The 22,446-nt window shown below is 46.5% G+C and overlaps 7 protein-coding genes across 7 annotated transcripts; 4 read left to right on the forward strand and 3 right to left on the reverse strand.

The window, feature by feature from the left end:
• Positions 1-469: 469 nt before the first annotated feature.
• Positions 470-2,772, reverse strand: N7537_004569 (serine/threonine-protein kinase; the record flags this gene model as incomplete). The annotated part of the gene is made up of 6 exons (XM_056895626.1): positions 2,727-2,772; positions 2,471-2,620; positions 1,621-2,395; positions 1,144-1,559; positions 726-1,090; positions 470-667 (listed from the first exon to the last, which is right to left on the reverse strand). The coding sequence occupies exons 1-6, from the start codon at positions 2,746-2,748 to the stop codon at positions 470-472; spliced, it is 1,926 nt and encodes a 641-aa protein (XP_056755374.1). The 5' UTR covers positions 2,749-2,772.
• Positions 2,773-3,442: 670 nt separating this feature from the next.
• Positions 3,443-5,128, forward strand: adaB (chromatin-binding transcription regulator ADA2; the record flags this gene model as incomplete). The annotated part of the gene is made up of 3 exons (XM_056895627.1): positions 3,443-3,535; positions 3,616-5,007; positions 5,060-5,128. The coding sequence occupies 3 exons, from the start codon at positions 3,443-3,445 to the stop codon at positions 5,126-5,128; spliced, it is 1,554 nt and encodes a 517-aa protein (XP_056755375.1).
• A 461-nt stretch (positions 5,129-5,589) lies between these two features.
• On the forward strand, positions 5,590-6,571 carry N7537_004571 (enoyl-CoA hydratase/isomerase family protein; the record flags this gene model as incomplete). Its single annotated transcript, XM_056895628.1, has 2 exons — positions 5,590-5,821; positions 5,940-6,571. The coding sequence occupies 2 exons, from the start codon at positions 5,590-5,592 to the stop codon at positions 6,569-6,571; spliced, it is 864 nt and encodes a 287-aa protein (XP_056755376.1).
• A 178-nt stretch (positions 6,572-6,749) lies between these two features.
• N7537_004572 (mannitol-1-phosphate 5-dehydrogenase) lies at positions 6,750-7,991 on the reverse strand (the record flags this gene model as incomplete). The annotated part of the gene is made up of 2 exons (XM_056895629.1): positions 6,750-6,774; positions 6,829-7,991. The coding sequence occupies 2 exons, from the start codon at positions 7,989-7,991 to the stop codon at positions 6,750-6,752; spliced, it is 1,188 nt and encodes a 395-aa protein (XP_056755377.1).
• A 1,502-nt stretch (positions 7,992-9,493) lies between these two features.
• Positions 9,494-10,495, reverse strand: N7537_004573 (uncharacterized protein; the record flags this gene model as incomplete). The annotated part of the gene is made up of 3 exons (XM_056895630.1): positions 9,494-9,748; positions 9,925-10,305; positions 10,376-10,495. The coding sequence occupies 3 exons, from the start codon at positions 10,493-10,495 to the stop codon at positions 9,494-9,496; spliced, it is 756 nt and encodes a 251-aa protein (XP_056755378.1).
• Positions 10,496-11,989: 1,494 nt separating this feature from the next.
• Positions 11,990-13,027, forward strand: N7537_004574 (uncharacterized protein; the record flags this gene model as incomplete). The annotated part of the gene is made up of 4 exons (XM_056895631.1): positions 11,990-12,060; positions 12,124-12,210; positions 12,238-12,508; positions 12,578-13,027. The coding sequence occupies 4 exons, from the start codon at positions 11,990-11,992 to the stop codon at positions 13,025-13,027; spliced, it is 879 nt and encodes a 292-aa protein (XP_056755379.1).
• Positions 13,028-13,035: 8 nt separating this feature from the next.
• On the forward strand, positions 13,036-14,204 carry N7537_004575 (uncharacterized protein; the record flags this gene model as incomplete). The annotated part of the gene is given in 3 exon segments (XM_056895632.1): positions 13,036-13,068; positions 13,085-13,222; positions 13,818-14,204. The coding sequence occupies 3 exon segments, from the start codon at positions 13,036-13,038 to the stop codon at positions 14,202-14,204; spliced, it is 558 nt and encodes a 185-aa protein (XP_056755380.1).
• Between the last annotated feature and the right edge of the window lie 8,242 nt (positions 14,205-22,446).

Below are 22,446 nucleotides of genomic sequence, written 5' to 3' on the forward strand. Positions count from 1 at the left end.
GACGTATGATGCAAACCTGTTTTGGCATTGTCCATTGTAATGTTTTATCGAGAATACAGAACAAGGGCGCAGACGATGACCGCTTGAGAAAAGCAACGAAACCAAGGGTAAGAAAGGAACCTGCCTGGAGAGAATGAACACTTGAGATGGAAGGGAGATGACCGAACAAGACAAGAAAATCAAACCAAAGCGCTCAACGGCCGTATGAAACGAGAAGAAACAATGTCGTCTCGAAGATCAGGAGCGACTCCGATATCAAGATGCCACAGACTCCTTTGTGATGGGAAACCGAACAATATGACGAACACAGCAAGAAAAAAGGGGAAAAGAAAAAGGAAAAGATCAAGGTTGGTCGATATGTTAATGAAAGACATATAGGCAGTTAAAAAGGGAAATGGTCTCTATGAACCTCCTGTTCTCTCTTACTTGCACCGGGCATTCTCGATCTAATCTGACAAGGTGAGAGGCTTTACTCCGGAATGCTACCGAAGGACGGGTCTTTAACACTGCCGCCTGCATCACCGAGGCCAGCCACGGGTCGGTTGTACGACCATCCCTCGAACTGTTGCTGCATGGTTTGCGACAGGACGGGGCCATCGACATATGAGTCCTGGGGTGCTTCTCTGGTGAATTCAACATCGAAGTTTTCAGTATCACGGGCATCCACCTGCATCAAGTTAGCCACATGTTGATTCAATACATGATCGGAGGTAAAGAATACATACCACGTTTGGTCGGAAGCTAGGTTCGTACTTCCTCTGGAGAAGCTTGCGCCAGTCAATGTTGGCAAAGAAGTGGTGAGACTTGATCTCCGCAGCGCCGTTAGCACCCAGGCGGCGCACGGGGTCACGGTCCAACAGTCGACTGAGAAGATCTCGCGCAGCAGGCGGGACAATGTCGCTGCTGGGGAAGGTCAGAGGCTCTTGCAAGATCTTGCGATACATTTCGTTGGTGTTTTCATCGTAGAATGGAGGCAGGCCTGTCAACATCTCGTAGAGCAAGACACCGAGAGTCCACCAATCCACGGTCTTGGTGTAGCCGTTGCCGAGGAGAAGTTCTGGAGCGAGATATTCGGGAGTTCCACAGAACGCTTGAGTTTGGTTAGCTATGTAGGGCTTATCATGAGTGATGAGGAGATCTTACTATTGGTTCGGTCCTCGTCTTTCATATCCAGTTTGCAGAGACCGAAATCACAAAGAGCGATATGCCCAGTGTAATCGAGAAGAATGTTCTCGGGCTTAAGATCTCGGTAGATAACCTTGAAGCCGTGCAGACACTCGAGAGCGCACAGCAACTCTGCGGTGTAGAAACGGGCTCTGTTGATATCAAATCGTTGCTCCCTTTGCAAATGGTGGAACAACTCTCCGCCGTTCACAAACGCCAACACGAAGTACAACTTCTCGGGCGACTGGAACGAGAATTTCAGCGGAACAATAAACGGATTGTTGATCTGCGCAAGAACCGACCGCTCGGCAAGTGTGTGTGTGACTTCCGATCGCGAAATAATGTGAGCCTTGCGAATTGTCTTGAGGGCGTAGATCCGACCAGTATCCTTCTTCCTGTGGTTTTCCGAGTATTAGCATTTTGAAAGCAAAATAAGTAAATCTTGAGTTCACGTACATGACCTGCATGACCTTGCCGAAACTACCCTTGCCAACAACCTTGAGTAGATCAAAGTCTTCTAACTTAAGACTCCGCTGCTTGTTCTCCACAAAGGAAATACCAATTTTGACCGAGCCAACACCAAATTGAAGATCCAACCACTCAGCACCCTGTTGACCCATTTGACGCCCTTGCTCATGATGAGCTGCGGCGGCCTTCTGGTTGTCTTTCTTGCTGAGCTTCGGATCCTCCACATATGGCTGGCTCTCTTCGAAGCGAGGGTTGACCTTGCATGCGCCCAAGAAAATGTCCTCACTCCGTCCGGCACCAGGCCGGGCTGCAGGGTTGCGCAGATACAGCTGTACATTCAACTCTGTCTTCCGGGACACATCGAACTTGAATGCAGTGTTGTCGCCAGCCCACAGTGGGCACTCTGGAGTTCCCGACACGGCATCCACAAAGACCTGGTTCTTTTCGAAATCAAGGAGGGCATACGGGAGGTATTTGGTGGAATAGCGACCGTGGATAGTGGGGGCAGCGTTGATTCCCCCGCTTGTGGACTGCGGTCGGCCAGATGGCACAAAGGAACCCGCTTGGTTCTGAGTTGAATGTGACGAAGAAGAAGTACTTGGGCGTAGAGAAGAGGGCGCGTAAGAGTTATTTTGGAAGTGCGAATTGAAGATCTGTTGGAAGTGAGGGGACAGCGAAAAGTTGCGCCCTTCGTGGAGAGTCACAATAAGGATTCCTGGGTTCACAGGCGCCACAGGAGGGGAGACAAGAGACTCTGAGGCCGCTATTAAAAAAAGATAGAATGATTAGTTACCAGGGAGGATTCCAGTAATATGAATTGAATATAAGAATAACATACCGATCCCGTTCGTTGATGGGGTGGCGGAGGGCGGGTTAGAGGCCACCGGTGTCAGGGCCTCGTCACCATTTGAGTCACCCTTGATCGTCGAAGTAGACGACGACCGGCCAAATGATGAGGTCAAGGGTGCCAGATGCGTCTCCTTCAACTCTTAAGACGAGTTGTATAATTAGCGAATGCCTATGGCGTTTCACTGCAAATGCAGAGAGGGGTATTGAGGGGGGAAGAGAGGGAGACCAACTGCCAGTAAACATACTTTTAGTGAGCTTCCAGGACATAGTGGCGGTTGTGAAAAAAAAAAAAAAAGATCGAGAAGAAGAGATCAAAGTCCAAGATACCGCAATGCGTGTGTGCAGGGTGCTAAAGAATCACCCAATACTCAACATGTGACCCTCAAAATACCAGGAGAAGCCACACAAGGACACAGATAATACACACGCAAAAGGAAAGAAGTCGAGACAGAGACAACCACCACTATAGCTTTTGAAATCCGTATGGAAGCACAACTAAGGATAAGAAAGAGTCGGGGAGATCGAAGATCAAATGAGAATGAGAGAGGGGAAGTTCCCCCTGTAATTAAAATACGAGTTTTACCATAGATTACCTGATTTTACTTGTTTCATTGGTCAAACCAGTCATAGATGGGTTACATAAAGGTACCGTAATTAATCAGCCTCAGCCACTGCTCCGCCACAAGGGTTAACGACGCATCAACTTCCCCCACGGCATTAACAATCAAAGCAGTTGACTCCACAGAACGAGAGAGTTTGAAATTCAGCTGGGATTGTAGCCGTGTCAATTTACATATTCTTTCAAGCTTCGGAATATTCCCCGCTCCGAGGTGCGGAGACACCTACCCCGGAAGATCACACCTCAACTCGTCACCTTCAACTCTAGTGTTTTCAGACTTCTGAGTCTGTTGCCCTCGATTCAGTACCCGACAAATCGGAGGATGAAAGGGGTGGAGGGCTAATGGGTGTGATACGCAAGAAGACCGCATCGCGCGGCACCGAGGCCGGCACCAAGTTCCACTGCGATGTGTGCTCTATCGATGTTACATCAACAGTAAGTCTCAACCTGATTGTGTTATGACCGCTTGAAGGTCTGTAATGTTCTTCAGAGACTAACGCGATTCCATCTCATAGGTTCGCATCTCGTGTTCGCATCTCACCTGCCCCGAATATGACCTCTGTGTCCCCTGCTTCTCAGCCGGAAAGAACTCCAAAAACCATGACCCTGCCACACATCCATTCCAAGTGATCGAACAAAACTCAGTCCCCATATTTCAGGACGATTGGGGTGCCGATGAAGAATTGTTATTGCTGGAAGGCGCCGAAATCTATGGGTTGGGTTCCTGGGCAGACATCGCGGACCACATTGGTGGTTACCGGAGCAAGGATGAAGTGCGAGACCACTACTACGACACATATGTGAAGAGCGTGAACTTCCCGCTTGCAACCCGCGCCGATCCAGACGATAGGAGCTTGCAGGATTCGATCTCCAAAGAGGACTTCCAAACACGCAAGAAGCGTCGCATTGAAGAGCGCAAAGATGCAGCCAAGGCAGCGCCTCCAACCACACCAAAGCAGAAACCCACTGCCAGTGTACCGGCATGTCACGAAGTGCAGGGCTACATGCCGGGACGATTGGAGTTTGAGACCGAGTTCCTAAACGATGCCGAAGAAGCAGTGCAACACATGACTTTCGAACCTGGGGCTGGACTCAACGAAAACGGCGAGCCAGATGCAGAGACCGAGCTCAAGATGACCGTGGTTGATATCTACAACTCCCGCCTGACAGCGCGTACAGAGCGCAAGAAGATCCTCTTCGAGCACAACCTCCTCGAATACCGAAAGAACACTGCCTTAGATAAGAAACGGTCGAAGGAAGAGCGAGATTTGTTGAGCAAAGCAAAGCCACTAGCACGGATGATGAATTGCAAGGACTTTGAAGATGTCAACAAGGGTCTGGAATACGAGCACAACCTCCGCCTAGCCATCTCCCAACTTCAAGAATGGCGACAGATGGGCATCGGTGACCTGAAAGCAGGAGAGAAGTTTGAGCAGGATAAGCAACAGCGCGTGCAACGAATGCTTCCTCAAGGGTCATTCGACCGGTTTGCCAGCAACCGCCCTAAGCAGGCACAGCTGACAGAGACACCAGCGGCAGCAATCCAGCTCACAACGCCTGAACTGCCGCTGCGACTGCAAAAAGCCGCCAATCCTCACGCGCCGGCGGATCCAGCTGACGAACCATTGAACGATTTCGATCGCGCCTTCGCTGTTGATGGGGACGCGCCTCCCCCCCAGCCGACAAAGACGAAATACGTGGTGCCGCCGCTAAGCGGAATGCCATCGTGGAAGCTGGACAACGATACTGCTGCTGACTTCCACCTCCTGACCAAGGAAGAGGCAGAGGTATGCAATGTTCTACGTCTGATGCCGAAGCCATATCTGGTCGTGAAGGAGACACTATTGAAGGAAGCAATGAAGCAGGGTGGCAACCTGAAGAAGAAAGATGCACGGTTAATTTGCAAGGTATGTTTCTCATTCGACTATTGAAACCTGAAACCTTTACTGACTCTGTTAGATCGAGGGCACCAAAACCAGCCGCATTTATGATTTCATGGTACACAGTGGTTGGATCAATAAGGCGTAGGTGCGCCAGATCCATTATATGCTGTAATCGCTTCTTACCTTATTGATATCCAAATCTACTTGTGATTTTGTTCGGGAGCGTTTCTTTTTTGTTTTGGCGTTCATAGGGAACTTGGGAGATGGGCGGATGTGTTGATCTCAGAACTTGTCGACATAGGTCACAGGTAGAATATCACCTGTAATTCGCATTGTACAATAAATCGTAACCTACAGACCTATCTTCTGTCTAGCCTAAAAAGAAAAAAGTCGATAAATATCACTTAAAAAGCCATCCCCCAAAAGACAAATACAGTAATCATCCCCACACCTCCTCGGTCCTCGGCATAGCTTCTCCGCATCTACAAATAACCCCAACTACCGTCAATCAGCTCTATTTTTCTATATCATTCCCTTCATCCGTTCTTCTCTCTCCTCTCTCTTAATAAAAACCAAACTCCCAGCAAAACCCTCCAAGAAACCAAAATGCCACGTTTCACAATCCAACCCCCAACCCCAGCCCACGCAACTCTCACCTACCCAGCACCCCATATCCTCCTCGTCACGCTAAACCGACCCCGCGATCTAAACTGCATAAACGGCCAAGGCCACGCAGACCTACACGCAGTCTGGGAATGGCTCGATGAAGAACCCAGCATGCGCGTGGGCATCCTAACGGGAAAGGGACGCGCGTTTTGCGCCGGCGCTGATCTAAAAGGTGAGCCAGCACAGCGGACCCCATCAACATAGCCAGTATACAAAAGCACAAACATCAATCCCCAAAACCCGACCCAAGACTTCAATCCATCCATTAAACGCTCTAACTCCGTCCCCAGAATGGAACAACCGCAGCTCAACAGCAACAACAACCACAAGCCCGGTAACCCCAATGCCAAATAGCGGGTTTGGCGGACTCGCGCGACGGAAGGGCAAGAAGCCCGTGATCTGCGCTGTGAACGGTATCTGTCTCGGCGGTGGCGCGGAGATGATTATCAACAGCGATATCGTGATTGCGTCATCGCGAGCGGTATTCGGGTTACCGGAGGTGAAACGCGGAGTTGTTGCTCTTGCTGGTGCGTTGCCACGACTTGTTCGGACTGTTGGAAAACAGCGGGCTATGGAGATGGTTCTTACGGGTCGGATGGTTGGGGCTGTCGAGGCGGAGAGATGGGGACTTGTTAATTCTGTTGTTGGGGTTGGGGAGGGGGATGGGGAGGAGGAGGTTAGTCGGGCGGTTTTGGAGAAGGCTTTGGGGGTTGCTGGGGAGATTGCGGGGAATAGCCCTGATTCGGTACTTGTTAGTCGGGAGGGGGTAAAGTTGGGATGGGAGGGGATTGGGGCGGATGAGGCTACGGCGATGTTGAATGAGACTTGGGTTAAGAGGTTGTATGAGGGGGAGAATATTAAGGAGGGGCTTAGGGCTTTTGTGGAGAAGAGAAAGCCTGTTTGGGTTGATAGCAAGTTGTGAGACTCCTTTTTGTAGAGTAAAGATAGTAGAAAGAATTGAAAAAAAGATATGGTTGTCCATTCGCTAGTTATACTATAGTTTATAAAATTCATAAAAACGCTGATCCCATTACTCCCGTCGCGCCGTGTACCTGGTATTCGCGATATTCCATGCAAGTTGAATTTCAGACAAAGCGAAATCAAATGCGCGGTTGCCCTGCCTCTCTGAAAAAGCGATGTTAGGATGTTGTGAGGCTGGCGTAAGGAAGAGGTGCCTACTTTGTGTCGGATTGTACGCCGTCCACGACCTTGACCACATGGGGGAAGAGGGGGTGGTCTCGGTCCAAGCCGGTCAACCGGACAGCAGCATCAGCAGGCGCGTTCTCCTTGAGGATCTTGGCCAGCTCCACACTCTCCTCGTCACCTTCCACATTCTGGAACCGCAGAGCCATTTCAAGGGAGCCCAGCAGTGACTCGAACTTCCCACCACGCTCAGCCAGCTGCGCAGCCGGGCCGATGAATCGCTCCTTGCGGGACACTTTGCGCAATGGGGCACGACCCACGCGCTCCACGGTATCCTCGAGGTAGGGGTTAGAGATTCGGGTGATGATGGTCTCGACGTACTCTTGTTGCTCAGCGGCGCTGATTTCATGTTTGTCGATGATGAGAGAGGCAGTCTCTTGAAGCACATCACGGACAATGTTGCGGATGCGAGAGTCCTGGAGAGCTTCGGCAATGGTCTTCTTGCCGGCATGGTAGCCATGGTAGGCTACGGTGGCGTGACCGGTGTTGACGGTGAACAACTTGCGCTCAATGTAGGGCTCCAGGTGGCCAACCCAGTGGATAGCTGGGATTTCTGGGTGACCAAACTCGCCGAAAGGTGTGGACTCCACGGCCCATTCGTAGAATTTCTCGATGCGCACGTTCAGACCACTGTGAGGGGCCTGACCAGGTACAATACGATCGATAGCCGAGTTAGCAAACCGGGCCCGGTCTGGCATAGAGCCGAGACGGTCTTGGGCGGTGTTGTCCTTGATGAACTGGTGTAGAGTGTCAGTGGCGCCGATGGCGTTCTCACAGGCGATGACGGCCAGCGGTGTGGCGTCGGTACGGGCGTCGATTCCCTTGGCAATCACGGGTGCGATGAACTTGAGGATGTTCGGGCCCACGGCGCAGGTTACAACGCTGGCAGTTGAAATCTCCTGGATAACATCACTCTCATGGGTCTTGGAGTTGATGGCCCGGTAGTTGGTGATAGTCTTGGTAGACTCGCCCTCATCACTGACTTCAGTGACCTGATAAGACTTGGTGTCCTGTAGGGCAGTGATGATACTGTCCATAACATCAACGAAGACGACCTCAAAGCCAGCAGCGTGGAGGAACTCGGCGACGAAGCCACGGCCGATATTTCCACCACCAAAATGAATAGCTTTCTTCTCCATGATGTTTGATATGAGAAAGTGGAAGTGAAAGTGGAAGTGGAAGTGAGAGTGGGAGTGGGAGTGAGAGTGGGAGTTGAAGTCAAGGTAGAGGGAGAAGAAGTATAAGGGGAAGTGGAGGTAGAAGTAGAAGGAGGTAGAAGTAGAAGTAGGATGAGGATGAGGAAACTAAAGAGGAAGTCGGGTAAGTTGCACTTTCCAGTTCAGGGGGAAAGTGCAGCTATTTAAGGAAAAAAGGGGAATAAGGAACCATCCAAGAACCCTATATCAGTTGGGAAAATATACTTGGTCCAGATATGACGATGACTTCATAGATATCTGGGTAACGGGACTAGCCTCCGCCTTGTTTACAACCAGTCATAAGATGAGAACATCATGAATATACTACCAATAATCCTATATTTCTATATTATTCTCTATTATTCTCTATTATTCTCTAGTGTTTACTTTTATCTACTTTTATTACTTTTATTTACTTTTATTTACTTTTATCTACTTTTATTCTATAATTCCCCCATGTAGCATTCTAAACAAGAGGATTATTGACCCGAGAGATGTTACACTTCTTTCTTCCCCCCCCACTTTGGTGTCTGTGCAACCATACTCCAACAATTACCGCGCAGTAGGGGCATACTACAACATATACACTATTCCTATTTTAATAACTTGTAGGTTTTATTTCATGCGTATTCACACGGCCTGAACCACTCACCGGCAAAACAAAGAATCAATCACCGGGAAAACCCGTCCATATTCGTCAATACTTCGCGCTTTGACAAGAACCTTGGCGAAATGTAAACTCCGGAGAAAATCAGCCGACAAACCGGGAAAATCACTACGGAGTACAGTGGTCCTCGGTGTCTGAGCCATTATACGGAATGTACGGAGTGATCGGTTTGAGGTATAACATGTGGTTACTTCAAGAATATTCGAGACTATTCACAATCCCCATAGATCCTCAAATTGATATCCACATGTGGTGACGTCGGATGAACGGTTGATAGCCCCGACCCAGTTTTTTCCCCGTTAGTCGCGGCCAGCTCCATACCAAGCCGAGGTGTTTATTCGAAGTGTATCTATTGCATTCCATGCCCCAGCGCTCTAGCCCCTATGGAGTATACTAGATTGCTGCCTGGTTTACACTGCCCAACATACCGTAGCCCCTGGAAGTTAGGGGGAAAAAAGCCTAACTCTGGTACCTCCGGGCCCCCGACCATTGGCCCAACACCGTAACCCTCAGATATCCCGCAAAAGCAAGTGGCCGGATTGGCAACTTTGCCATTTCACTTGAAACAGGTTCCTAGTTAGATTGGTTACTATCCCCTATTAATTACGGCGGGATAATATTAAGGTGGTATCGTTCGATTCATAAATGGCTCTCTATCTACTATGGTGATGTGATTATATTCGAAGTTCGCGAGTTTCCCCGACTTCCGCCCCCCGTCTGAAACCTGCGCTCTCCGACTGGCTAACATCACCGCTCCCTTAATTCGTTTGGGTTCTGATTACCCCTCTATGTCCTTTGAGACGGGCGCAGGCGCAGGCGCACTCGCAGCCCGTTTGTTAATAAAGGCATTCGCAAAGCAAGCAACGCTACCGGCTACCAACAGCCCCACCGCGGCCCAAGTCATCCCGAGGAATTTCTCGCCGTGCTGGGCTGACACGTTCGAGCCCTTGCCGTGGGCATTAATTAGAGCGACAAATTCAAACCCGATGACGGTGGCGATTATGGATGCGATGCTGATGCTAAAAGATCCGAGCTAATTAATGATTCCATGTCAGCCACTTTTGTCGTACTCCGGGGAAATGGGGAACTTGCGCAATGCACCTCGCTGAACTGGGAAGTGCACTGCCTGCATACATGACCTGCAGATACAGGGTTGATGTAGGGGGTAAACTCCATCACCAGATCGTGTCCATGTATAATGTAACTCACCACGAAAAACCAAAATTCAATCGGGCCCTGGCATGCTTTCGGAGCGAGAGTCGCCCATACTCGTACAAGCATCGCAACGCCCATCGCGCCAACTCCGATACTGTACATCACCGCCATAACTTGGGATGTCATTTTGAAGGCGTGGAAGTCATCGCTGATAACGCGCGGCCACTCCAGCTGCGGGCTGGAGGTGACCTCCTTCGGCCAGGCTTGTGTCAGGTCGAATGAGGACAAAATCGTGCGGTTCGAGCATTCAGTCACGTTGCGCGTGACTTCTACACCGGCGTCGGTTGTTATCAGTGTTCCCTGGCAGTAGGATAGCACATGGACAGAATAGAAATCGTGGGTTCCACTGCCGGTGCTGACCGAGGGCGTGGAAAGCTAATGGATCGGGCCAAGTCAGTCTTCCGCATCTACCTGCCACTTATATAATGGAGACGATCGGACTTACCGTCAAGAGATCCACATCTTCGAGGAAGTTTTTCTGCGTCCCTGCGAAGAGACATAGGAGGGTGAGTACAAATGCGACAAACACTGCCACGGTCTGGAATAAGCCCTTGAAGTTCGACATGGTGGAGAGTCTGAGTCGAGTGGATGTATTGGTCTGTCTAGTTCTAGTTGTCTGCAAGATTTGGTTGGATCCGGTATGCAGTATCTGGTGATAACCACAGCGGATGGTCTGAAAGCTCGATATTCAATGAGAAGAACCCGAATCTGCGGTTCTCACCCTCATATACATAGCATCCTGGAAATCGGGAGGATCGGGATCTTTTCTCACGATGGCTTCATTCCAGACGTGGGCTGTTAGAAAGGGCGAGAGCACATATGTTCTGCATAATATCGAGCTTGGATTTTTTCGTGGAATGTATGCATTACACATGATCGGATAGAAGGCCTCTAGCCATTGAAAAGGTAAGTCCGGAGTGACCTAAGTATGATGGCTGGATGGGAAGGGGATGATGGGTGTGGTCCTGCGCGCTTTAGGAATGTTCAGAATGTTACCAGCCACGAAGGATCTTGCATGTCGACATAGTACTTGTGTTTTATTCGTTGGATCCGGCATTGATGAAATTAATTTAGATATGAATTGGATATGAATTTTATCTATGGGCTGGTTTTGGGAAGTTTTCGACCTCGGAGATGAAGGGATGTGCCAGGGTTATATATTAGCTCCCAAGAAATTTGACGTCGACGACAGGGGTTTAATTACTTATTGCCTTGGCTACTTCCGGTATTACTACTGTTAGAACCTATTTTGGATTAACTCAGTCTCAAGGAACCTCCTATTTCATCTAGCACCTATTAATAACGACGTGCCAAAGCTTCGTATATATCGATATACCCTCCTTTAGCGTAGGAAGTTCTGCTTCTATTGTAGACTATCAATGAAACCACGCGATCCCTAGAGTACCACACCCAATATGCACTTAGCGCGAGTTATTAGCCACTAATGATTACCTACTCAGATTTATCGGAGGCATCTATTGAGCACTTGGATCTGTCCTCCTGCCGCAGTCCGTTAGCGTCGAGGTGAACATTTTGATTAGTAGTTGAGTCGACTACTAGCGAATACTCATTATGGCATGCACAAACCCCATTTTACTTTTTTTGTTGAATCGAGAGTTATTGATACCTACCTAAGAGTAGTAGTGACAAAGAAAGATATAAAGGAGAGAAATGAAGCTCTGCTGAAGCCGGAGACGCTGAACGAGCTTAAGCGGTCCCATCCGACTGTCGAGGTACGTCCTATTGCACTTTTATAGAATCCTAGCAAGGAATCGCGTAAAACCTACTTGCATTACGTATCAGCACTTTACACCACTTCAGGTTGCTTCTGCTGCGGCCAGAGATGCCGATGTGGAGGCCCTAGGCGTGGTTATAGTGGACCCATTGTCACATCGTGCCTTCCCCCTTTGTCAAAATTGTTACCGACCCTTAAGCTACTACGGTGCAAATACCTGTCTCCTCTTACTTTCTTACTTTCTCCTTCTTTCTTCCTTCTTTCTTCCTTCTCATCCCAGGTATCTCTTTCAAGTTTAGCACCGTCCACAAACCAGGTTCGAAGATGAGTTCTAACAAAGCCCGTGGAAAGCGCCCTGCTGCTTCCACAAAACGGGAGCGCCGTCCACAAAGAAGGTAAGAGCAATGAGTTAAAGACAGACTGAGAGCGTGTACTAACAATCATATCACAACTCACAGGTACGAGCGGCCCGCAAACACCTTAAAGCTGCGCGTGCGACCAAGTCTGCCGATTTCCTCCCAGTTAAAATCGGTCGAGGAAAGTGGGTCAGCTTAGAAGACCACAAGTCACAGATGGCCGCTTATTTGGGGTTTAAAAATACTTCCGATCTTTGCGCGTTTGCCATCTCTTGGCCTGTCATTCTTGCTGAGAAATCCTTCCTATCTCCAAGAACTTGTCGCGGCCTGGCCCATTCACCTTGTTGAACAAGACTGGAACTCTACAGGGCATATCTATTGTCTCCACAGACCCAGAAACAGCCTGGGCATTGGGGGAGAGCGTCACGAAACAACGACAATCGTCTCAAAGGAAGAATATTACAGCGTGGTCTCTGTACATGCTGGTGTAAACCGTCAAATGATACGAAAACGCCACCGACGAGGAAAACCTTGAGAAGTCAGCCAAGAACAGTAGGATTTCATCGAATGCCATAAGAACAACAAGACGAACATTGCCATCTCGTTTCCAGTTCCCGAGATTGGTCCCTTGACCAACAAAGGTGAGGGCCAGCTTGAGCTATATAATCGGTGTTGGGAGTTAGTCAAGTATCTAAGAAGTGGCTTCTATCGATCCAATTGGAAGACCAGATTTGCTACACTGCATGCTGTAGAGAATGGAACTGTCGTGAGCGAGGCGCATGCATCATCTTGGATGCAGAGCTCTGCCCAGAAAGTAGTCTCTGGCCTTTCAAGCATCAAGAAGGCCTTTGCAAGCGACAAACTTGCACTGATTAACGTCGAAGTGAAATTGGTTAGGGGAATACATATTGCGAGCAACATGGAGACCGAAGCTGCTATCCAGAAAGCCTTGGACCGGGAAGTCGAGCTTCCGCCTTCCGAATTCAGACTACTATGGGACTCTTGAGTGCTCCCATGGAGCGAGCAGTTCAGAGACAGCATCCAGCGGTCTCTAAACTGCCAGGAGTTGGGTCTCGACCTGCATGCCATGTTGATAAGATATGATCATGCAGCTGAGCACGAGTCCGGACACATGGACTGTCTCGGCCAGGACTGGAAAGGCATCAAAAAGATCTTCGACAATTCCCAATACTCAAACTTTGTTCGTCTTTTTAGGTATCTTTTTAGGTATCATTTTAGGTATCATTTTAGGTATCTTTTTAGGTATCATTTTAGGTATCATTTTAGGTATCATTTTAGGTATCTTTTTAGGTATCTTTTTAGGTATCTTTTTAGGTATCTTTTTAGGTGTCTTTTTAGGTATCTTTTTAGGTGTCTTTTTAGGTATCTTTTTAGGTATCTTTTTAGGTGTCTTTTTAGGTATCTTTTTAGGTATCTTTTAAGGTATCATTTTAGGTATCATTTTAGGTATCTTTTTAGGTGTCTTTTTAGGTATATATAAAGGCGGTAAAAAAAGCACACTTCGTGTAAGAGATTTTGAAATATCTATATTCCTCAAAATTGAAGCTATCCCGCCCCACAAATCATCAGTTTCTTCGTATCCCCAACATCGAAAACCGTGCAAAATGCCTCCTTACATTAATCTCGAGAGATTCTATGGCAATGCAGATTGCTACTAGTCCCGATCGAGGGAGAGAGCTTAATTGTTAGTTTGTTTGCTACGTGGGATGCTCTACTATTTAAACACCAGAGATCCGTCACCTGCTCTCTCCCTCTCTCTCTTTCTTTATTGATAGACCCGGCACGTGACACCGGGGTCAAAATTCATTTTCCCTTGGGATCCGCGACTACTTGCCACTGGCGCCCAGATTCGTGATAATATCTGGCGTTCACTAAACTGCCAGGCACTCGGTCTGGACTTGCAAAGCCTTTGCATGATGTATCATTGCGAAGATACCAATCGTGATGAACACGCTAATGGGCTCCTCCGAGATTGGACAACACTGCGTGCTGTCTTCGAGAGTTCTGGTAATTCGAACTTCGTTCTAGAGGTTCGCATGGAGCCCTTTGACACCAAGGATTCGATGTACTCCCTCTATGAGGACGACAGTGATCCAGTTGATCCAATAACATACCTTGCCATCGTGAACTCCGAAACCAAAAAACAACAAATGCATCATTAGGAGACTTCCACAGGTCCAGAACCGTCGGCTGAGAAGAACCACAAAGGAAATATCTGGAAGGAGTTTAATTTCGTCAATTCAGTTCAGTTCAGTTCAGTTCAGTTCAGTTCAGTTCAGTTCAGTTCAGTTCAGTTCAGCTCAGTTCAGCTCAGCTCAGCTCACTTCACTTCACTTCACTTTACTTCACTTTTACTTTATTTTACTTTACTTTACTTCACTTCACTTCACTTTACTTTACTTTACTTCACTTCACTTCATTTTTATTTTACTTTATTTTTACTTTACTTTATTTTTACTTTACTTTACTTCACTTCACTTCACTTTACTTTACTTCACTTCACTTCACTTTACTTCACTTCACTTCACTTTACTTTACTTTACTTCACTTCACTTCAGCTCAGCTTACTTCACTTCACTTCACTTCACTTTAGTTTAGTTTAGTTCAGCTCAGTTCACTTCACTTTTCACTTCACTTTTCACTTCACTTTTCACTTCACTTTTCACTTCACTTTTCACTTCACTTCACTTTTCACTTCACTTCACTTTTCACTTCACTTTTCACTTCACTTTTCAATTTTCACTTCACTTTTCACTTCACTTCACTTTTCACTTCACTTTTCACTTCACTTTTCACTTCACTTCACTTTTCACTTCACTTCACTTCATAGGTCAGGAATCACCTCCTATGTCGCTGTCTGCATCCATGATGGGGCATGGGAGTTATTCACGGTGCTACCGTTTTGAACAGCTTCGGTAGTCGCAAACTGGTTCCTCCAGTTTGCTCTATAAAAGCCACTAGCGACGTATCGTAGTAGTTCCCAGCAACGGTTATAACTTTCGAGCTCATTCTCCCCTTTGTCGGCCAATGGGCCAAGCTCGGGGCACGGGAAATGGCCCATACTCTCTGGGAAGGATAAGGAAATGCCCTGTTTGTTGGATGCGTGCCGGTTCAAAAACTCCGCCTGTTCGGTTTGAGTTCGTGACAGATTCTCTGTAACACTCAGATTTTTGTATTGTTTGACGTTTGAGACTATATTCCAGATACTCCAAGCCACAATTTTCTTTCTCTGGTTGGTTCGGTGGTTTGGAGAATCGCTTGAGTGCCATGTCCATGTCAACTCAGGAGATGAGGTCACAGCCACAATTTGGCTTCTTAATCCTGGATTGTCTAGGAGAGTGAATGGGGAAATCTCCTTTATGTTTTTGGCCGCTGGTGCGAAGGACTTGATTGATTTTGATTGATTGATTGATTTTGATTGATTGATTTTGATTGATTGATTTTGATTGATTGATTGATTGATTGATTGATTGAAGTTCTTATACCTGTTGCAGCCTGCATCTAGTGCGTGATGTAGCTATATAGGTCGGTGCGCCGGAGAACCTATCCTAACGCCGTTCCCAATGTAATGACTGGCTAGGCCCTGCTTAGTGCTTTAAAGCGACTAGGTGCCCCAATTTGTTACATGATGTGTGTTTTGAATTCGCTGTGACATAAGGCGCCCCCTATAACTCAGATCGTCCATGTTGGCATGTCAAATACCCATGCTGTTAACCCCTAGAACAGCCCACCACATAGGGAATTCCACGTATAGTGACCCGAGTTGTCACTAGTACATAGAGTGCTATGCTAGGGCTCCCGCCTTTCATTGCGTTCACAGCAAGCTACCCCCGCTAAGGATCTACCATCCAGGTCCTAGTCAAGTCAACCAAGGCATAGGCTTTCTTCGGTAGGTGTCTCAAAAGTGGGAATTGTGCCGGTGACAGGATTTGAACCCGTAGCCTCTACGTAGACCTTGACATTTCCCATGGGCACCCTACAATCTTCGGCCCACCGTACATGCCCATAGATCCCATGGGCCGGGCACCCAGCCTTGGTGCAGCCCATGGGACTAAAAAAAAATCCCACGCTAGCATAACTAACCTAAAACGGATGTATAAAATGCTGAGTTATCATAATAATATATCGTTATTTATACTTGTTTTGTTAGTACTTATCTTCAACCATATTATGCCTATAGCTAGACTTCGGTAGAACCCATTTTAGGTCGGAACCTCCAACCTAAAACCCAACCTATTAGGTTTTAGGTTCCGCCCTCTATAACCTAACAGTGTGGACTATTGAAAATATATATTTGTGGTAGAGGGGAGTATATATATATTATAGGATAACTATAAATGTAAATAGAAATATCTTATTCTTATTTTATTTTATATGTAATTGATATTATATTAAAGCTATATTTCTCTTTTCTTATATTCTTGTTTAATATATCTAGTAATTTAGCTAGTATGTAAATTGTGGAGGTTTATAACCTATCTCTATATATTTATATATAAATTCGTTGTAAATAAAATACCTAGAAAATTAGCATAAAACTATACAATTATACAAGTCACGAGTTTCGCCCCTATTTGGATTGTTTGTAGTCCCATGGGAAATGTCAAGGTCTACCTCTACGCTTCATACTAGGTCCCCAACTACAGTAAAACCTAGTTATAACGAACCCGGTTATAACGAATACCCAGTTTTAACGAAGTAATACTGGCCCACCAATTAATCCGCCATAGTAATAACGAAATTCCCTCCTTACTACGAACTTCGTTAACGCATTTCACTACCGAGTGGCCACCTACTACCGAGTGGCCACTCCAAAACACCATGGTAAATGCGATATTTTACAACATTATATCTTAACAACGGTACTCTATATAGGAATTTCCTAATAGTTGAATGATTTTTAAGTGATATAGCCTCTTTACGGGCTTTTAGGAGTATATACGGCTTAGTGATTGAGGTGTATATGTTTCTAGCTTTTTAGGTGGCCACTCGGTGGTGAAATACGTTAATTCACTATTCCTCCCATACTAAATTCGTTAAAACGAGGTTTTATGACATCATTTTTAACCAATCAAAATACCTCGCCGATTAATCCTTGCCTCCTAGAAAGTAGTACTACAAGAGTACCGCCGAAGCAACCCTTAGCTCTCTAGTAAACAGCTCAATCAATAGTTTTACGAAGCCTATAATCATCGCCTATCTCCCTCTATAATATCTAAGATCCTTTCCTCCCGATATAATCACCTTAACGCCGACCTCTTAAAGCATCAACCTAATACTAAACGCTCCCGAATTGCTAAGTGGCTAGATCTTCGAAAAAGCCCTAACCTATTAGGTTAAACTCGCCGAAAGCCATATTCCTATAACCTAATTGATAAGATTATAGACGATGATTTAGGTATAATTGATCATATTTTACTTAGTAAGTTCCTTCTGGAGGTTGATAAGGATGAAATTGAGGTTAAAGCGGCCTAGATTCTATATGATAAAGTTATTTAGGCTTTAAATACGCTTTGTCTATATAGAGAGTAGGAGGATTAAGGTAAAGCGCATTTAATTAGCGCGCTTTATAAACATAGAAGATTGGTAGAAGCGAGGAAAGTAGGGGGGACACACACCGGCGTGCGAAGGACTTTTCAGCAAGCAAGCTTGGCCAGGAGATGGCGAATGCCCGGAGGTCTGAGGTATTCTGAAATCCAAGATATGCCACTAGCTGAGCCTCAATCAATCAATCAATCAATCAAAGTTCAATTAACCAAAGTTCAATTAACCTGTTGCAGTCTAACTAGTTGCGTATGACTATGCAGGCGCTTCATCCAACTGAAGCAAGAACTCGAAGCCAAACGCCGAGCTGGAACCACATATAGTGCTTCCAGAGAGTATACAGATGCTAATTCGTAAAAGAATGCGGAATCAGCCCATTCCTGTAACCCGTAAAACCCGCAAATCCCCCTAACACATACATAAGAAATAACATATAATGACTGCATGGAGTGCACCCTCCACCTTCCATCTCTCAATTCTCTCACTTCTCTCTCACTTCTCTCTCACTTCTCTCTCACTTCTCTCTCACTTCTCTCTCTGTAAACCCCCTCCTGCCTCAGTTTCATTTGATGGTGACGTTGCCTTGGCCAGTTGATTGGCATGTTGGTCGACTCTGGCTGAGTTTCTCGTTTCACAGCATCATCTGTCGTCATTGGCTAATACCCATCGTCTTCCACACCTAGCTAGCTGAGCCTCGTGGTCATCTAACTTCACCCAATCAGTTCCATTGAGTCTAACGGGGCGGAATTTGGTGGGCTTTGTGCTTCGTGCAGATTATAGTGGCGTGGGTAGTGGCGGGAGGGCCATTTGAATCTGTAAATAATGATAAAATGTCAGAACGCGGTTTCAATATATCTTCTAGGTTACTACTCTCACCTTCTTTGCGGGGGGAGTATCCGATTCCGGAGAAGCAGCCGTGCGCTTTTTCCGGGATTTAAAGAAACTCATTGTGATATTTGGGATGTATGGATGTGACGGGCTAGATAATAACACAGAGTCAGTGGAAGGCAATCAACACAGACAAAGGCGATGCTAGGTGACTCACCTATGGGTGACAGTGGTGTCCAAGGCAGACAGTACTGCGCGGGACCGCTGAGCTGAGATGCCACTGAGGGTGACGCTGAATACTATGGGGTCAGTGGCTGGCGGAGGAGCAGGATTGAGATATTAGAAACTGACATATAACTGGAGAAGGGTGGTGATGAAGAAAAACAAGGACGATATTGAAGAGAGGAACTGAGTGGATGTTGGGGAGACGAAAGGGATTGGGTAAGATGGTAGTCTGAGTTGTTCTTCTCGAAGGTCACCATAACTTCAAACGGGGATTGTCTGTCACTTGAGAATTACTGCCTGACATTGCAAAGACATCCCACATCGTAGCCTTCTTTGTGAATGCTAACAGGGTAATAACTTTATGCAGCTGGCTAATTTAATGAAAATTGAGCCGCATTATTCTAGACACAGCACAACTTGACGGAGTTGTTGATCTGTTAGCATTCATGATGAAGAAGGCCATGATGGTCTCACCGTATACTTCCCGCCACACCTCAAATCATGCCTCCATGGAAGATGATCCTGTCTCATGCTTCACGTATGGCTTGACGGACTGTCTTTGTGGATCCTGGGATTACTGCATCGCTTGACAAGGCTTTACTGGCTCTATTATTGATATTGTTAGCCTCTCATTATTTTCAATGGAACCGGACTTTTTGCTTGCTCCTTAGAACTTCCCTAGCTATCCACATAGGGAAGGTTCCCCATAAAATCTATGATCAGGATACTAACAGGCTGTGATTTCTTCGACTTTTCTCAATTTATGGAAATGTGAGAGAAGAGATAGACAGGCGGCCAAGACGGATCTTCTATATCAGAGGGCACTGAAGTACAAGATACAACCGACCACACTAAGAAATTAAGACATCATCCACACTGTATATGTCTTTCTATATCCTCTCTAACTAATTTAAGGGGGAAGAAAACCAAGAGGTTGACTGTGCTGTGTTTATGTACCGTTTTATGAAGTTGTACAAAAGATACATGAGACACAAGCTAAGTGATATTCCTAATTATGGTTTGATAGGCGTGTAACTCGAGATGTTTCCATATTGTTGCGTTCCGGTACCCTATCATAGAATCATTTTACTAGTTGGTACACGGAATCTTCGAACAAGCCATAGCGCGCGATATTTTCAGTCTTAGATTTTCAATAGTCTCATAGCTTGCTTCTTCCAATATTCAATCTATCTCACATTGTGTCCATGTACTTCGACGTGGCCCTTTCAACAGACCTTTCCTACATTATCAATCAATCAATCAATCAAAGTTCAATTAACCTGTTGCAGTCTAACTAGTTGCGTATGACTATGCAGGCGCTTCATCCAACTGAAGCAAGAACTCGAAGCCAAACGCCGAGTGGGATGACTCCCAGAGTATACAGATGCCGATCGTAAAGAGTGCGGAATCAGCCCATTCCTGTAACCCGTAGCCCCATAAATCCAAACCCATCCCAGCCCATACATAAGAAATTAACATATAATGATAGTCGTGGAGTGCACCCTTTCCAACCCCCACCTCTCTCTCTCTCTTTCTCTGTACCCCCCCCCCCCCCCCCCTGCCTCAGTTTCAATTGATGGTGATGTTGTCCTGGCCACTGGCATGCTTGTCAACTCTGGCTGAGTCCTCGTTTCACAGCATCATTTGCCGTCATTGGCTAATACCCATCGTCTTCCACATCTCTTTCCTACATTGACATATCGCCTTATCTTCATTCCCCTAAGCTAGGAGTCATATTCTTTTCTGAAATCTACCAATTTCCCACTGTTTTCGTGAAAATTTTGCTAGGTTTGGGAACTTCGCACATTGGCCCTGACTAAATCTATTTAGGATATTGGAGATGATGTTAAGGTTATCGGCGCATTAGTCACAGAAGGTGATCACCTCCAACATTGAATTGAACTTTCCAGGACTAAGACATCGGATGATTATATATTTTATTTTTATTTTCCTGTCACCTGTTCATAGGTGAATCAGCCTGTGCAGAACCACGCCATAAGCAAAGGGTAGGTAGGCCGACCTAAAGGTATTACAGAAAAAAAAAAGTTGCCATGCAACGTAGGTCAGACTGAAATTTATAATGAAACAGTAGGATGGAATCAATATCTCACTCAAATAACTTTGCCAATCATATCCCTAAAGCCAGACATTTGTCATAATAACATCAGCGTAGTTTTTAGCGCACCCTATAAGGGACAGTAACACAACCACGTGAGACAACATGCAAGGTAGAGACTCGATGCGAGGAACGAACCAAGTCAACCACTGGGAACTAGTGGCTTGCTCTCACTAGAATCCAGACTGGGAAGGTAGGTGTGCACTTAGCGCTGATTCGATAGAACGCTAAGGCTACCTAGGTAGAATCGTTCCAATAAATCTGATTCTAGGGCTGCAGGGTGTCATATATCGAGTCTAGACACGACGCGATACGAAACTAGGAGAAGACATGGCTTTCGGTGATTATTATTGATTATTCCCAACGTCCACGGGTTTGGTCGACTGGCTGTGTGAGGTTCGGAGATACCGAGCATTACATACGTACCTTCCTACTTAGTCATTTAGTCGACTAGTACGTGTGATGTAGTGCCATCCATGAATCCTCCAGGGCTGAGACGATGCACCCTGGATCCACACCGTCTGGAGACCAGTTCGCAGCAAGGCACATGTACAAAGCAGCTGAAACACCAGGGCAATCTTCTGAAACGGGCCGCTTTTCTAGAAGGCAGCTCATGTGCTCCGTATGCATCCTGCAAAAGAAGGGCGGGGCGAAGTGCAAAGGTGGAATCCCAGACCGAGCAGCCAATGGGAAAGACGGAATAAGCAACGAAAGTCATTTGCCCTCATTGGCCGTTCATCATGAGATGTCCAGTGCAGCCCGAGATCGTCTAGGTATCCACGTACAACAAAAGTAAACCATATAGCCTAGCCCCTTTGGAAAACAAAAATGAGAAAAAAGGGGAAATTGGGCCAAATCAATCTGCAGGGCGCATGTCATACGCAATGCACCCCTGGGCACCTTGGGTGGGTACAAAAGTTTCTTTGATGCATTCCCGAGTATCCTAATGTAGGTGGGTGACCCGAGACATCAAACTACGCGTGAATTGACCCCTTGTTTCTGGACAATTAACCACGCGAAACGCGAGCACGTGCGTGCTATTATCAAATCCAGGACTAAGCATTGTAGAAGCGCACTTGGCGACGCCTTGCCGGTACGCTTACCATTGCTTGACAGGCTTGGAATTGCTTGGATTGCTTGGAATTGCTTGTGCTGATGCGAGGAAATAAAGCAAGCTTTGGCCAAGATTCTGGAAGGTCTTGATGTCAATATGCTCGCATGTATCGATATCAGACGTGTTTTTGGTCCAACATGGTCGATAGCATACAATTTTAGTTTCGTTTGAATCAGATTTCACCAGGCAACTTGTGTCAATGACAATCTCGCTCATGACATCTACTAACTACACCGGATAGATCGGAATGTAGGAAAGCAGTGACACACAACGTGATAACACGTGTTGGAGGTAGGTTTAGATTTCGAGGGAAGGTGCGGAGAATGGAGTTGCACATGGTCCAATGCTACACTCTGATTGGTCAGAGATCATGCATGGAAGATGCCGGGGTTGCCAACTAGCGTGGAACTGCCTCAGCCACTACGTCAATATCCAATGGCCCAGATGCGGCCCGTTTTAGTGCTGGACCATATGGAAGTGATTTTTAGGAGCAATGATTTCTTCCTTGCCTATCAGAGATATTGGACACTCGCCATAGAAAGTCTGCCCGTGTGTCAAAGCGCAAATGATATTACCT

This window comes from Penicillium hordei (genome assembly GCF_028827395.1).
Source record: "Penicillium hordei strain IBT 12815 chromosome Unknown utg000002l_segment0_segment0, whole genome shotgun sequence".
NCBI classification, from domain to species: Eukaryota; Fungi; Ascomycota; class Eurotiomycetes; order Eurotiales; family Aspergillaceae; genus Penicillium; species Penicillium hordei.